The sequence below is a fragment of the Macaca fascicularis genome, chromosome 6 (genome assembly GCF_037993035.2).
Source record: "Macaca fascicularis isolate 582-1 chromosome 6, T2T-MFA8v1.1".
Classification (NCBI taxonomy): domain Eukaryota; kingdom Metazoa; phylum Chordata; class Mammalia; order Primates; family Cercopithecidae; genus Macaca; species Macaca fascicularis.
Genome location: NC_088380.1, coordinates 155,886,870 through 155,902,646, shown reverse-complemented (window position 1 = coordinate 155,902,646; position 15,777 = coordinate 155,886,870). Strand labels below are relative to the sequence as shown.

The following is a 15,777-nucleotide window of genomic DNA, read 5'->3' as shown; positions in this document are numbered from 1 at the left end:
CAGCAGGAAAACGTTTGACTTGGTGAGGGGCTTGCTGGTCCTCAAAGTTCACTGGAGAACTCAGGGTGGTGGCACAGACAGTTGTTACTTCTCTGCTAAGAAGAGGTAGAATCTTCCCTCGAGCAGCTGCCATCCTGTGAAGTGTGAAGCTAGCCTTCACTCCACAGTTCCGCTGAGGCTGCTTTAGCTAACAGCGGTCACTTCTTCACTGCCAAACCCAAGCTGTCTTCTTGGTTCTTACCTAGTCCGGCTGCACTTGGTGGCATTGGGTGGCTATGTTTTAAGTCACCTTGGCCTCTGTAACCCCCTTTTCTCTCTGACTGTGCCTTTTCAGTCTCCCTCACTGGCTACTGGCTGCCAGTGAGTTGCTCAGGCTTAGTAACAAACTCCCCCTCCCTCACTCCCCTTACTGCTTTTCTTTTCCCCCACATGCCTCACCTGTGTGATCACATTTAGTCCTGGGACTCTGGCCAGCAATGTGTGACCTGCTGTGGGTCACAAACCTGTGTTTGCAAAGTCTCAGTTTTTCTCCTTGGCTCTAGACCTACATCATGATCTGCCTAGAGCTCCTGCAGGTACCTCAAACCCCAAATGTCTAAAACTGCACTCCAGATTCTCCCATCCTCTACTTCATCCTCAGATGCATCCTTGCTCCTTTTTATTCGCCCTTCACTTCCGGCCCCTCGCCCCTGCCGCTTTTACAAACACAGTGTCCAGCCGAATGGTTACATGGAACCAAGGTCTGACAAGTGGATGAATGATGAATGAATGGAGGAGGGAAGAAGCAAGGATGTGATACATTTGGAAGTGGGAGGAAGCACCATGTGCTCCCACATGCTCTGTGCTGGGAGTTGTGTCCTGGCTCCATCGTGAACTCGCTGAGAGATTTGGGAGCCGCATCTCTCTGATCTTCAGATTCGATCACAGCCTCCACTGTTCCCACCCCCCATCCCCTTACAGTACCCACACCTCTTGACATACAGCCTGTGTTTCCAGCTTTTCTTCTGGGACTCTGAGTTTCACGTATACCTTGGCTCCCAACTGTAAAGTGCATGGGTTAAACAAGATGATTAGGCCCCTGCAGCTCTTAAGATGATGGTGAAAGGATAATTCTGCCCTGTTCCTTAATGATGACTGAAGGTCTTAAATGCCAAGTCTCCTAAGGGGCCACTGGTCTGGGGTACACCTGGAGGCATGGGCCTGGTGGCCCATCCTGACCTAACACCAGATCTGTTCTTCATCTCTACTTAGGTGGGTTTGAATCCATCCAGAATCCTCCAAATGATCTGAGTGGTGAGTAGCGATCATGCTGAACCTGACATTCATCCTTGAGGACAGCACTTCTGTCCTCTTGCCAAGAGCGGCCACCTTAGGTGGAGGTGCCCAAGGTTGCTCAACTTTGCCTGTCCTTACAGCATCCCAGCCCGAAGGCTTCAAGGAGGTCAGGCCTGGCAGAGCCTGGGAGGAGCATCAGGCCGTGGGCTCCAGACAGTCCAGCAGCTCTGAGGACTCCAGCCTGGAGGAGGAGCTCCTCTCGGCCACCTCAGACAGCTATCACCTGCCGGAGCCCGATGACCTTGATGACCCGGAACTGCTCATGGACCTAAGCACTGATCAGGAGGAGGAGGCTGAGAACTTCACCCCTATATTGGCTTTTCTGGATCATGAGGGTTATGCTGACCACTTTAAGAGTCTCTATGACTTCTCCTTCTCTTTCCTCACTTCTTCCTTTTATAGCTTCTCTGAGGAGGATGAGTTTGTGGCCTACCTGGAGGCATCAAGAAAGTGGGCCAAGAAGAGCCACATGACCTGGGCCCATGCCCGGCTCTGCTTCCTCCTGGGCCGGCTGAGCGTCAGGAAGGTCAAACTCTCTCAGGCCAGGGTGTACTTTGAGGAGGCCATCCACATTCTCAATGGAGCATTTGAGGACCTATGCTTGGTGGCCGCTCTGTACATCAATTTGGCTGCCATCTACCTGAAGCAGAGGCTGAGACATAAAGGCTCCACCCTGTTGGAAAAGGCAGGTGCCCTGCTGGCCTGCCTGCCTGACCGTGAGTCTAGTGCCAAGCATGAACTTGACGTGGTGGCCTATGTGCTGCGCCAGGGGATCGTGGTGGGCAGCAGCCCGCTGGAGGCCAGGGCCTGCTTTCTGGCCATCCGCTTGCTCCTGAGCCTAGGCCGGCACGAGGAAGTCCTGCCCTTCGCCGAGCGCCTGCAGCTCCTCTCTGGACACCCTCCTGCCTCTGAGGCTGTGGCTGGTGTTCTGAGTTTTCTGTATGACAAGAAATATCTTCCACACCTTGCAGTGGCCTCCGTCCAGCAACATGGTATCCAGAGTGCCCAAGGGATGTCTCTTCCTATTTGGCAGGTCCACCTGGTCCTCCAGAACACAACCAAGCTCCTTGGCGTTCCCTCCCCAGGCTGGGGTGAAGTTTCTGCCTTGGCCTGCCCAATGCTCAGACAGGCCCTGGCTGCCTGTGAGGAACTAGCAGACCGGAGCACGCAGAGGGCCCTGTGTCTCATCCTTTCCAAAGTGTACCTCCAGCACAGGTCTCCTGATGGTGCCATCCACTACCTGAGCCAGGCCTTGGTGCTAGGGCAGCTGCTCGGTGAGCAGGAATCCTTTGAGTCTTCTCTCTGCCTGGCGTGGGCCTATCTCTTAGCCAGCCAGGCCAAGAAGGCTTTGGATGTGCTTGAGCCACTGCTAGGCTCCCTGAGGGAGACAGAGAGTCTCACTCAAAGGGGAGTCGTCTATAATCTCCTGGGACTTGCACTCCAAGGTGAAGGCCGGGTGAACAGGGCAGCCAAGAGCTATCTTCGGGCCTTGAACAGAGCCCAGGAGGTGGGAGATGTGCGTAACCAGGCAGTGGCTATGGCCAATCTTGGCCACCTGAGCCTTAAGTCCTGGGCTCAGCATCCAGCCAGAAACTATCTCCTGCAGACAGTACGACTCTACTGTGAACTTCAGGCCAGTAAGGAGACAGACATGGAATTAGTACAGGTGTTTCTCTGGTTGGCCCAAGTTCTGGTGTCTGGACACCAGCTGACCCACGGCCTTCTTTGTTATGAAACGGCATTGCTGTTTGGCTTAAGGCATCGACACCTAAAGAGTAAGTATGTCCCATGCTGCTGGGAAGCTATAGAGAAAACTGTTGAAGCAAGTTTTGTCTGTTTCCTATCACAAGTCATCTCATTCATGTTCCTGCTTTGTGTTCAGGTCAGCTTCAGGCCACCAAATCCCTCTGCCATTTCTACAGCTCTGTGTCCCCAAATCCTGAGGCATGTATCACCTACCACGAGCACTGGCTGGCCCTGGCTCAGCAACTCAGGGACCGGGAGATGGAAGGGAGGCTGCTGGAGTCCCTAGGGCAGCTTTATCGGAACCTCAACACCGCCAGGTGAGTCACGGCTCAGGAACTGTCCTAGAAGAAGCTTTCCTTCCTTAGGGAGAAGCAGTGTTCTTTTCCACAGGAAGCCAAGTCCAAATGTACACGGTATAGGAGGGGCATTGTGCAAAAGAGCAAGAGCTCTGCAGCCACCACAGTGCATCCATCACTTATTAGTGGTGTGGCCTTGGGCAAACTGTTTAATTTCCCCATGTCTCAGTTTCCTCATCAGCCGAAGGAGGATAATAATGGCATCTATCTTACAGTGTTATTGTGAAGAATAAATGAGTTAATGCTCATAAAACACTCATAATTGTGCCTGATACATAGGTAGGTCTCAGTAATGTTAACTATGCCACCATTACTTGTGTGTTTCTATAACCCTATCCCTATCACGGGATCATGGCTGATGGTGCATAATTCAGAGAAGTGGCAGTTATACCAAGGACAGAGGAACCTTCAGGAGGTCTTCATTACCGAGGGCAATTGGTTTTAAAGAAAGGACACCCCCACTGAAAGCAGGGGTGTAAAATGTCATGGTAAAAAAAAACTTGTATTGGGAACTTACCTTTAAAATGAAATTGTAGATTATGAAATGAAGTGTGTTTTCACCTTTTAGTTAAGAATATTTAGATTATAATTTCAACTATGCATTAAGTCTTAGAATAAACATGGAATAAAAGGAGTGTTGACTTTTTGGCTTAATTGTGCTGACAAAATTATGTAACAGCACAATGGGGCATTCTTTGTTTTGTGATTCATTTTTTAGCACTACCTTAAAAATCCTCATTTTTTAAAAAAGAAATCAAAACTTAACAGTTTAACCCAAATGCCTCCTTTAACCCTGTGGTATTCACATTATTATCACTTGCAGATTTTGCCATCTTCTGTTGATTTTCTCTTCATTGTTTCTTCACTGGTCTAATGCTGCTTCATCCTCACTTGCCAGTGGGCAGACTGAAGTTCTGCTTTGTAACAAGCCTTAAATTGATTCCATTAAATCCTGCATGGTTTGCAAGATCTTCAAGTTCACTTTGCAACAGATTTGCCTTGCAGGATTCCATTCATAATTGTAAATGACTTCTAAAATACAGCATTCAGAATAGCTTGTAAATTCGCTACTGTTAAGCAGAGAGAGAGGTGGTTGAGGAGAAGATAATTAAATGAAAATTTTTTTTTTTTTTTTTTTTTTTTTGCATTTCTAAGCAACATGGTAACTGTGTGCACCTGGACAATCAGATAAGGAATAATCAGATAATGAATTCCACTCCCCCTTCTCTTTCTCCTCCAGTCTGTCTCCCTCTCACTCTCCTTCATTCTTTCCCTCTTTTACAAGAATCAGGTATCCTCCAAACCTCCAGCTGTCTTTGCCTTCAGTCCCAGGGAGGGAGCTTTGGATCCATGCAGCATGTGAGGAGTCAGGAGGCCCCAGCTCCACCCTGCTTTCATTCTAGGACACCCTAGGAGTCTGAATGCTTCTGGAGAAGATCCAGAAGACAGGCTTGAATTAACTATTGAGATGACATAGTCATATGCTCATGGTGAGGTATTGTAGGACTGGGCTCTGGAAAAGTTGGATTCTAAGGAACAGGAGCAAGAGTGCCAAATATGTGTCAGGCTATTGGCACCTCTGGCTACTGGGCAAACTCAGTCTTAAATATTTCCAGACATCACCTACCCCACTGCCATCCTTTACTCACCAGCTCCCCACTCCAGATGCCTAAACCCACTGAACTATTAAGGGGGAAGCCAGAGAGAAGGCCCTGGATGCTGTCAGCATGGACCACGGAGGCCTTAGTTAAGACAGGATGCAGAATCACTGTCCTGATGTGATGGGGGTGATGGAGAGGAGGTCAGGGATGGGTCTACAGATGGCCCAAGAAGTTACTGGAGGGAGTCAGAAGCCACAGAGCTGGGAGAAGAGCAACCAAAACTGGATTAGGGGCCAGAAAACCTAATCCTGCCATGACCTAATCACGTGTCCTTAAATAGGTCACTTTTCCCCTTGGTCTCCCTCTGTCTGTAAAGATAAGTTGAATCAGGTACCTTCCAGCTGTAAAACGTTGAGTCTGGGACCAGCTAGTTATGCTATTCTGACACTGAATATTCATACTAGAGTTCCTGCTGCTTCCAAAGTGTATTGAAGTTTTGGTGCAGATTCTTAAAGTTGTGGGCTTTCTAGGGTGCCTTTGAAATCAGCGACCTCAGCTTTTAGGGGTTGAAAGACTTTGTAGTATGTTCAGAAGGTCTTGTGGGCAGATATTATGTCTAGCACAGAGCTTGGCACAGAAGAGACATACGGTGCATGTGTGTTTGGAGTAGCCAAGTCATTAGTGAGTAACTTAGTCCACTAGCTCACAGTCCTTGAGCTGAAGCTATACGCTGACACAGCTACTGATGATTATGATGGAGAATGGTGGAGCTTTGTGTGGGGGAGCCCATGGCTCCTTTGCTTAGGGCTCAGGTAAGGAAAGAAAGGTGTTTGCAGCTTCAAGGCAGGCTCTTTGGTCTTTAGTGACCAGCACAGTAGCCACAGTGCCATGAGTGGAACCTCAGCTGCCCCTTCCAACAGCCCTTTGAGGACACTGGCCTATACAGTATTAGCCACAGAACACGGTGTGTCTTTTCTTAGGGATTCTCCTTTGATAAAGAACCAAATTACATATAGTGAAGTAGAATATCAGAGATTTGATATTCTACTTTGTGAGGAACATAGTTTTTTCTAAAATTATGTAGTTGCTTAAGGTTAAAAAGCATTATACCTTTTTAACCAGGCTGAGGCAGGTGGATCACTTGAGATCAGGAGTTCAAAACCAGCCTGGTCAACATGGTGAAACCCTGTCTACTAAAAATACAAAAAAGTTAGCCAGGCGTGGTGGTGGGTGCCTGTAATCCCAGCTACTTGGGAGGCAGAGGCAGGAGAATTGCTTGAACCTGGGAGGCGGAGGTTGCAGCAAGCCGCGGTCACACCACAGCACTCCAGCCTGGGTGACAGAGCGAGACTGTGTCTCAAAAGAAAAAAAACAAAAAAAAAGATTACACTAGTATTGAAGGTTATAGGTGAAAAATAAAGGTTCCCTTCCAACTTCCCTTTCCTTGATACTTTCCTGAAGTAACTACTTAAAGATTTTAAAATACCCATGAAGGAATATTTCATGCATATTAAAGATTATATATGATACATATTTTCTATCTTAAATAAATATTAGATATATTAAATATAAAATGCACATGTTTTAGTTACATAAATGGAATCAAGATAAAATTTCTATTACATAATATACTGTTCTCTTACTTGCTTTTTTTCATTTAAAAATATCACTGTGAAATGTCAGTCCAACATTTTATCACACTATGGGAGCCCTTCCATTGTGTCAGGCACTGTGGTAGGTATTGGGGAATTCAGTGGTTAGAAAAAACAATCCAAATACCCACAAACAGAACAGTCTGCCCTGTGTAAGAGTGAGCTTGTTGCCTTTACAAGTATTCAAACAGAGACCGACTATTCAAAAATTTTATAAAAGAGTTTCTTGAATTGAGCTGGATCTGGAACTACGTACTAACAGTTTTATTGAGGTTTAATTACACACCATAAAATTCAGCCTTTTGAAGTGTGCTATTTAGTTTTCAGTATATTCACACAGTTGTGAATATCACCACTATCTGATTTCAGAACATTTTCATGGCCCCTGAAAGAAAGCCTGTACCCATTAGCAGTCACTCGTCATTACTCAACCTCGCTCCAACCCTGGAAACCACTAATCTACTTTCTATCTCTACGGATTTGCCTATTCTGGACATTTGATATAAATGGAATCATACAGTATTTGTCCTTTTGTGTCTGGCTTCTTTCACTTAGCATAATGTTTTCAAGGTTCATCCATGTTGTCACATGTATCAATACTTCATTACTTTTTATGGCTGAATAATATTTTGTTGTACTGATATGCCACATTTGTTCATTCCTTCATCAGTTGATGGACATTTGAATTGTTTCTGCTTTGTGGCTATTATGAATAATGCTGTTGCAAACATTCATGAACAAATTTTTGTGTGAAGAAGTGTTTTCATTTCTCTTGGGTAGACCTAGGAGCAAAATTACAGAGTCACACCATAATTCTATATTTAAACTTTTGGGGACCTGCCAGGTTGTTTTTAAAAGTGGCTGCACTATTTTTCATTCCTGTTAGCAATGCATAAGGGTTCCAATGTCTCTCATCTTCACCACCACTTGTTAGTGTCTGTCTTTTTTAATTTTAGTCATCCTAGCAGGAGTGAAACTGTATCTCATTGTGGTTTTGACTTACATTTTCCTAATGACTAAAGATATTGAGCATCATTTCATGTGCTTCTGGCCCTTTGCATATCTTTGGAGAAATGTCTATTCACTTGTCCATTTTTTAAATTGGGTTGTTTGTCTTTTGATTTTTGAGTTGTAAAAATTCTTTATATATTCTGGATACAAGTCCCTTATCAGATATATGATTTACAAATATTTTTTCCCAGCCCATGGGTTGTCTTTTCACTTCTTGATCCCTCATAGAATGAGTTGGGAAATATTCCTTCCTTTTCAATTTCTTGAAAGAGTTTGTGAAGGATTGGTGTTAATTCTCCTTAAAACATTTGATGAAATTCACCAGTGAAGACTTCTAAGTCTTGACTTACCTTTGTAAGGAGTTTTTTTGTTTTGTTTTTGAAAATTGCTAATTCAGTATCGTTAGTTGTTATAGGTTTATTTAGATTTTCTATTTCTTCTGGAACAGTTTTGGTAGTTTTTGTCTTTCTTGGAATTTGTCCATTTCATCTAAATTAACTAATTTGTTGGTATACAATTGTTCATAGTATTCTTTTATAACCTTTTTATAATTTCTATAAAGTATTGTCCACTTTAATTCCTGAGACTCTTCTTTCTTTTTATTCTTGATCAGACTAGCCAAAGATCTGTCATTAAAAACAATTTTTAAACAAATTAAATGTTGGCTTTATTGATTTTTTTCTATTCTCTATATCACGTATTTTTGCTCTCATCTTTATTATTTTCTTTCCTCTGTTTGCTTTGGGTTTACTTTGTTCTTTTTGTCTAGTGTCTTAAGGTGGAATATTAGGTTATTGATTTGAGATCTTTTTCTCTTTTAATATAAGCATTTACAGCCATAAATGTTCCTCTGAGTTTTTTGCCTATGCCATTTTATATATTTCAGTATGCTGTGTTTATTGTCATTCATCTGAAAGTAGTTTCTAATATCCTTTGTGATTCTTCTTCAGTTCACTGGTTATTTAGGAGTATGTTGTTTAATTTTCACATATTTGTGAATTTTCCAAATTTCCTTCTGTTACTGATTTCTAATTTCATTTCATTGTGGTGGGAAAACAAACTTTGTATGATTGTATTCTTTTTACATTTGCTGAGATTTGTTTGGTGGCCCAACATATGGTCTATTCTGAAGGATGTTCCATGTAAACTTGAGAAGAATGTGTATTCTGTTGTTTGGTGTAGTCTATAAATATCTTTTAGGTCTAATTAAATTTTTTTATTTCCTTGTTGTTCTTATGTCTAGTTCTTCTATCCATTATTGAAAGTGTGTTATTAAAATCTCTAATTATTGCTGAGTTGTCTATTTCTCCCTTCCATTCTGTCAGCTTTTTCTGTATGTATTTTGGGGCATTGTTATTAGGTGCTGCATGTATGTTTATAATTATACCTTTCTGATGGATTGAGTCTATTATCATTATAAAATGTCCTTCCTTGTCTTTAATAACAATTTTGATCTTTTTATCTGATATTAGCATAGCCACTCTAGCTCTCTTTGATTACTGTTAACATGGTCTATACTTTTAGTCTATTTGTGTCTTTGAATCTAAAGTATGTCTCTTGTAGGCAGCATATAGTAGAAACATTTTCTTTCCTCTCTATTCTTCAATGTTTGTCTTTTAACTAGAGTGTTTAATACATTTACATTTAATTACAGGTAAGACAGGATTTATGTCTGCAATTTTGCTATTTTTTCTCTATATTAATAGCTTATATCTTTTTGTTTTTCTATTTCTCCATTACTGCATTCTTTTGTGTTAAATAGATTTTTTCTTGTATATTATTTTAATTTCCTTGTTATTTCTTATCCTGTATTTCTTTCAGTTATTTTCTTAATGGTTACTCTGGGGTAATAATTAGCTTTTTTTAAAAAAATAAAAATCTTAGCCATTTCCTGGTCATGCCCACAGCCCTGCACATGCATGTGGTCTTCTAGATTCCCAGGAATATGTTAGAACTTTTAAAACTTTTTATGGACATCTCATTTCCCAACTTTTCCTCTCGTGTGTGTGTTGGTTTTTTTTGACCTTTTCTTGTTTGCTCTGAATGTTTTCACCACCTAAGGCAGTGACCATATTAAACAATTGCTGCTGATTATTTTTGACACATGCCTCAGGGAAAAGGCTGTTCTTCGCTGAGTGAGCACTGAGTGAGGTTAAATGAAAACAAGCCCTGTGAGCAGAGGCTTCCAGGGAACTTCCAAACGGATCAAACAGTAACAGTTCCCTGGGGATGGAACTTTGGGGGATTTCAGGCTCATTGTCTCCTCCAGTGGTTGCTAGGTTGCTGGTTTTCCCAGCTACCATTATTGTGAGGCTGTTGGTTTTTAAGTGTACCACAGAGCTAGGGACAAGCAGGATGTCTCTAAGGCAAGTTGAAAAGCAATGAAGCTCACTTTCATAACAAGATTCAGCCGTTTTCCTGAATAAACACTCCCTGCAAACTTCTGCTTAATATCCAGAGTTCTGAAAAATTTTATTTAGATAATTATTGCCTGTTCTCATTGCTTTTATAGAGGAGTAAATTTTTGGAAATTTTTACTCCATTGTTCTGTAAATTGATCTAGATTATGATTTTTAATTTGAATAGTTTATAAACTCCAAGATTACTATTTGTACAATTGGGAGGAAATAAATATCCACTTTTCCTTTACCACTAATATGAGTGATACTGAATGGAAGATTGGGAAATACTTTAGGTGTTAGAGGAAACCCCTGTACACATAAGGTCATTGTCCCTTTGCAGAATGGCCAGTTCAACGAAGAAAACATGCTGTGATGCTGTATTTATTTAGCATGTGTAAATCACCTTCTCCTACAGAACACTTAAAAAAAATATAAAAGAACAAAGACCAACTACAGATGCAGATAAATGGGTGTTTCTATGTACCTGGGGGTGGTTACTGTAAATTAGCACTAAGCTTCCTGGTAGCTGAGTAAAAAGGGGAAAGCTGTATGAGGTTCTCACTGTCTGACAAAAGAACATAAACACATGTATCTGTTGGAGCAATTTTTTTCCTGGCACAGATTGCTTAGGAGGAATTTATTAAGTGGGTCTTGATGTAATGGACAGATTTCTTCAACTAAATTCCCCTCTAGGGATTTGCATTCTCACAAAGCTCAAAGCCACAGCAAGCAAATGCAGGAAGTGTTCACTGGAAGAAGCGGCAGGCTTCTGTAGGGGCAGGTTTGGAGGGAGAGGAGACAATGCTTTCAAGCAAAGGATGGGGGTGATCTGTCAGGGAAGACTTTATCAAGGCAGTAGCATTTGAGGAGGCCCTTGAAGGATAAGTAATATTTGGAAAAGTGGAGAAGGGTAGGTTTTAGGTGGAGGGAATAGCAGTAGGCATGGAGAGGTCAGGACACATTTGAAAGACATTTTGTAGATTTAACAGATAGGTTTTGGTGATCAGTTGGCTATGGGTAGTGACATGGTTTGGCTGTGTCCCCACCCAAATCTTATCTCGAATTGTTGCTCACATAATTCCCATGTGTTGTGGGAGGGACCTGGTGGGAGGTAATTGAGTCATGGCGTGGTTTCCCCCATACTCTTCTCATGGTAGTGAATAAGTCTCATGAGAGCTGATGATTTTATAACAGGAAACCCCTTTTGCTTGGCTCTCATTCTCTCTCTTGCCTTCTGCCATGTAAGACGTGCCTTTCACCTTCTGCCATGATTGTGAGGCCTTCCCAGCCACATGGAACTGAGAGTCCATTAAACCTCTTTTTCTTTATAATTCACCCAGTCTTGGGTATCTCTTTATCAGCAGTGGGAAAATGGACTAATATAGGTGCAATGAAGACTCAACTTCTTCCCTAGAAGGAGATATTGAGGTTGGTGGGCATGGCTGTGGGGGGTTGCAGTGGGCATCCAGACCTGTACAGTGAACATCCGTAGTGAAAATGATGTCCATAATAGCCTTCAGTGAGCATGCATTGTTTACTAAGCCATATGTAAATCTCAGGACCACCCTGTGAAGTAGACAGAATTGTGGAAATTGAGAACTAAAGAAGCCAAACAACTTGCACGAGGCTTCCCAGCAGGCATTGATATCCAAACAGTGTGAATCTAGAGCAGGGTTAGCAAGCTTTTTAAATAAAGAATCATATAGTAAGTGTTTTAGGCCTTGTGGGCCATATGATCTCTGCCATAAGTATTCCACTCTGCAGTTGTTGTATGAAAATAGATAATACATAAATGAATAAATGTGGCTGTGTTCCAATAAAACTTTATTTACAAAAGCAGATTGAAAGCTGTATTTGGCTCATGGACCATAGTTTAACAACTCCTGATCTAAAATGCATAGTCTTAAGTACTCTATGTATTCTGTCCACCTAGCCAATAATTTTTGCCTTAGACAAAAGAAATAGGTATTGAAGGCTATAGAGTGCAACCTTGTAGAATTGTATGGGGGGACCTCGTTTTTCATCAGTCTGTCCCCTGCCTGCCACAGAGGGTCCAGACAATTACACCACTTGCTTTCATTGGTACTAGCTCAGATCCTTGACTTCTCAATTTTACGATCTCATGCTGCCTTTTTACTGATTTTAATTTCTCTTGTTTGAAAGATTTTCTCTAGGGTTTAGAAGTGGGTTATGGTGTGTGTGTGTTGGGGAGGGGGGTGGTTGGTGGGGGGGCACGGGCAGATATTGAAGACTTTGTCCCAGCCTTCAGGTTTTTACTCTGGGACACTTTTCTCTCCCTTTGTGTAGTATCTGCAGGATCATGCCTTCTCTGCCTTCCAGGGTACAACTACAGAATTTAGTTTGATAAAGGCTTGCAATCTCTCAATGGGAGGGATCTTAGGGAGTCTTGTCTTCTGTCTTGAGGTGATACAACACAGACTGGCCATAGAACTGAGCCAGATGGGGTCCATGAGAACTCTGTGGCTCTATTAAATCTATTAAATCAATTCAACAAACATTTACTGAGCATTTACTATTGCCCAGGCACTGTGCTAAAAGCTGAACAAGGGTGATAATAGTTCCTGAGCTCACAATAACAGAATAGTACAGAAAATAAATGTATAAATAGCCACTAAAGGTATCATATAAATTGTGGTAAGTGCCACAAAGCATGTGCATATTATTATTTTTAGAAAGAAGGGATGCCTTGTGTATAATAGGTCCTCTCAAAATAATGATTAATTCTGTGCATGTGAATACCACAGTAGCCTAGCAGCCATTGCTCCTGGCTTCTATTCTTATATTTATGCTTCTTATTTTTCTGGAACTGAAAAAAGTGCTATGTTTTAAAAAATATAATTAATACGTTAATCCCTAACACAGAAGCAATTCTTTCCTCATTTTTGTTGTAAATAAGGAAAGAATTGCTTTTCCTGAAATGTCCTCATCTGATCACAAGGCTATAATGTACACTACCACCCCAGTTTCACACATGAGGAAACTTTGTTCAAGGTTTAAAATAGCTTATGTCTTTTAAAACGTCGGGAGTTTTAAAGTGGTAAATGAAACAGAAGTCTTCTCAAGTGCTGATATCTGAGCCAGAAATTAGGCACTGCTTGAAGGTGTAAATGTAAGGGTCTGGGTCAGACTCTGAGAATTAGGTCCTGGTTTAAACAGGGTTTATTATTTGGTCCAAGATAGTTACCCTTACCAAGTCTTATTTTTTTTCTATTAGTAAAATGAACGTAATAATAGTACTGATCTCTTGGGGCTGTTGTGATGATTACATGAGATTTTGCATGTAAAGTACCTAGTACACACTAAGTGCTCAATAGATGTCCGGTAATAATACTGCCATTGTTACTATTAGAAGACAAAGCAGCTGAGACATCAAAATAAGGCTTTGGAAACGTGCAGGAAAACTTAGATACGTTTCAAAAGACAAATCAAAACAACAACATCCTACTGGATTTCTTTATTTGCAAAATTGACTAAGAATTCTAACGGCTTGGGGTTTCTGTGAGGATTCAATGAGAAAATGCCTACTGAAAGTATATACCCAACGCCTCACACAGAGTCAGTCCTCAGTTTTTGGCCGTCTTTATCATAAAAATAGGACAAGATCAATTAGCAGAGGTTGGGCTTTGGACAGAGATCAGACAGACTCATCCAGGCAGGGCAGGGATCCGGGAAGCCCCAGCAGGGGGTGGTAAGAGGAAGTCTGGAAATGCAGGTGTATTGGGGTCACTTGGCCATGGGCTCATGGCTGATGTTCAGGCAGGGAAGAAGAAACAAAGACTTAGCCCCAGAGACTGAACTTGAGGACAGGAAAAATGAGAGAAAGAGATGAGTCAAGACTGGAAAGGAGAGGAGATAACATGCTGGAACACAGGCACAGGAGACCCAGAAGTACACAAGGCTGACGCAGTGCTGGCCCACCAGCAGTGCTCCTTGCTTCTTTGGCTTTGGAAGCCAAACCAAACCTAGAGTCTGTGGGTGGTGGCCGGAGGAATTGGCATGCTGGGCCATCTGGTGCTCAACTGGTAGGTGACACTGCTTGGCCACTGGCAGATGTAAAGTAATGGGGGTGAGTGGTGATAGGAAGGAACCAAGGAAGCTGGACTACTGCCCAGTTTTAGACCACGAAAGCACTTGTTTCTTACTGGAGATCATAGATCATGGGCAAGTCTTGGTGAGAGGCAGTGCCTTTGGAAAATCTTCCATTTGCAAGGAGTCTCAATGGTGCTGTGTGAGCCACCAGGTCTCTGTAAGTCTTGCCTTCCCCTGATGGGGTGTTTCTTGGAAAGAAATAGAGATCTCCTCTCTTCCACAGTCATAATGAACTCAGAGGGAGAAAGTACAAGAAGCAAATGCTGACTCTGTCAGTTGGCCTGTCTGTAATAACCTAAATCTTGTTCCCTGAAGGTCTGGAGAAAACAACTATAGTAGCCCAAGGGCATCCCAGGACAGTAAATGGTAATATAAAAAAAACAGAGCAGGAAATAGGATGAGGATGAGATTTATGGGTCTTATCCTCATCAGTTGCTCCAGTGAGAGTGAGGAGAGCTGTGGAGGCCAGGCCTGCTGAATCTGAACCCGGCTTGAGTTTGCAGGGTACAAAGTGGGGAGAGAAAGGCAGTGCTTCCTATAGTGAAAGATGCCTGTGGTTACTGTAGCTGAGCCGAGGAGATTGGTGATCACTGCAGCATGGTGTGGAGTTTTTGAGCTCCTTGCATTCTCAGAGGAAGTTTCACGTTTTAAAACCTGTGAAAGGGTGGCCAGGGCCCATCTGGGATGTCAGTAAATCTCATGTTAAGAGCAGGGCAGAAGAGAAAGCTTGAGTTTTTTCTTTCTGTTTCTTACAAAGGCCAAGTGCCTGGCACTCTCTCCAGAAGGCCAACAGCTGCCTCATTGCCAATAAGGATCTGGGCCTTAGGAGTTGAGAGCAATGCTTGTTTCCCTCATGGTGCACAAAGGGGCCTGGCGGCTGAGAGGTCTGTGATCAAGTGGTAACCACGTTTGTTGAGGACTTTCTACTTAAGTGTCCACAGATGTGGTTGATGATGATCAGTGTGTCTGGGAAGAGTTGCATGGTTTGCTGCAGTGGTTCTCAAACTTCGCTGTGCAGGAATGTAACCTGGGTGTGTCTCAGGAATTCAGGTTCCTGGATTGCAACTGTAATGAATCTTTTTCAGTCAGTCTGAGGTAGTTCTGGGGTGGGGGTTCTGTGCTTTGAATAAGGTCCCTAGGAAATGCTGATGCAAGTGGGCCACAAATCATGTTTTGGGAAATATGAGTGTTATGGGACGAGTCCTAGGCTGCTACTCAGAAGGGAGTTCTGGCCTTGGATCTTCCCCTAATGTGCTGTGCAAACATATGTAAGTTATTTCCAATTTCTGGGCTTGTTTCTTCTATAAAATAAGAATATTGGACTAGATTGGCAAGTCTCAAGCCAAACTGCACGACAGAATTACATGGAGAACTTAGACACAGTGCTTGTGCCTGAGCCATATTCTGAGAGCCCGGTGCTCAGGCTATCATGACGTTGCAACACACTGGGAAAGAGTGTGGCAGTGTACAAGTTTAAAATGCTTCCAGGTGACTCTAGTTGTTGCTGGGACTGAGAACTACTATCTAGATGATGCACGGTGTTCTTTCCTTGTTTTTGAACACT

General features: G+C 42.7%; 1 protein-coding gene across 5 annotated transcripts in view; it reads left to right on the top strand.

Annotated features, from left to right (window-relative positions):
• SH3TC2 (SH3 domain and tetratricopeptide repeats 2) overlaps positions 1 to 15,777 on the top strand; it is a 62,214-nt gene that overhangs the window by 33,438 nt on the left and 12,999 nt on the right. For 4 of the 5 annotated variants that reach the window (XM_073994551.1, XM_005558206.5, XM_045394376.3 and 1 more), the window contains 3 exons: positions 1,252 to 1,293; positions 1,416 to 3,110; positions 3,218 to 3,398. In XM_073994551.1, coding sequence (XP_073850652.1) covers positions 1,252 to 1,293; positions 1,416 to 3,110; positions 3,218 to 3,398 — 1,918 coding nt within the window. Of the gene's footprint in view, positions 1 to 1,251; positions 3,111 to 3,217; positions 3,399 to 15,777 lie in introns of all 5 variants that reach the window. The other variant, XM_073994552.1, reaches the window with a different exon arrangement.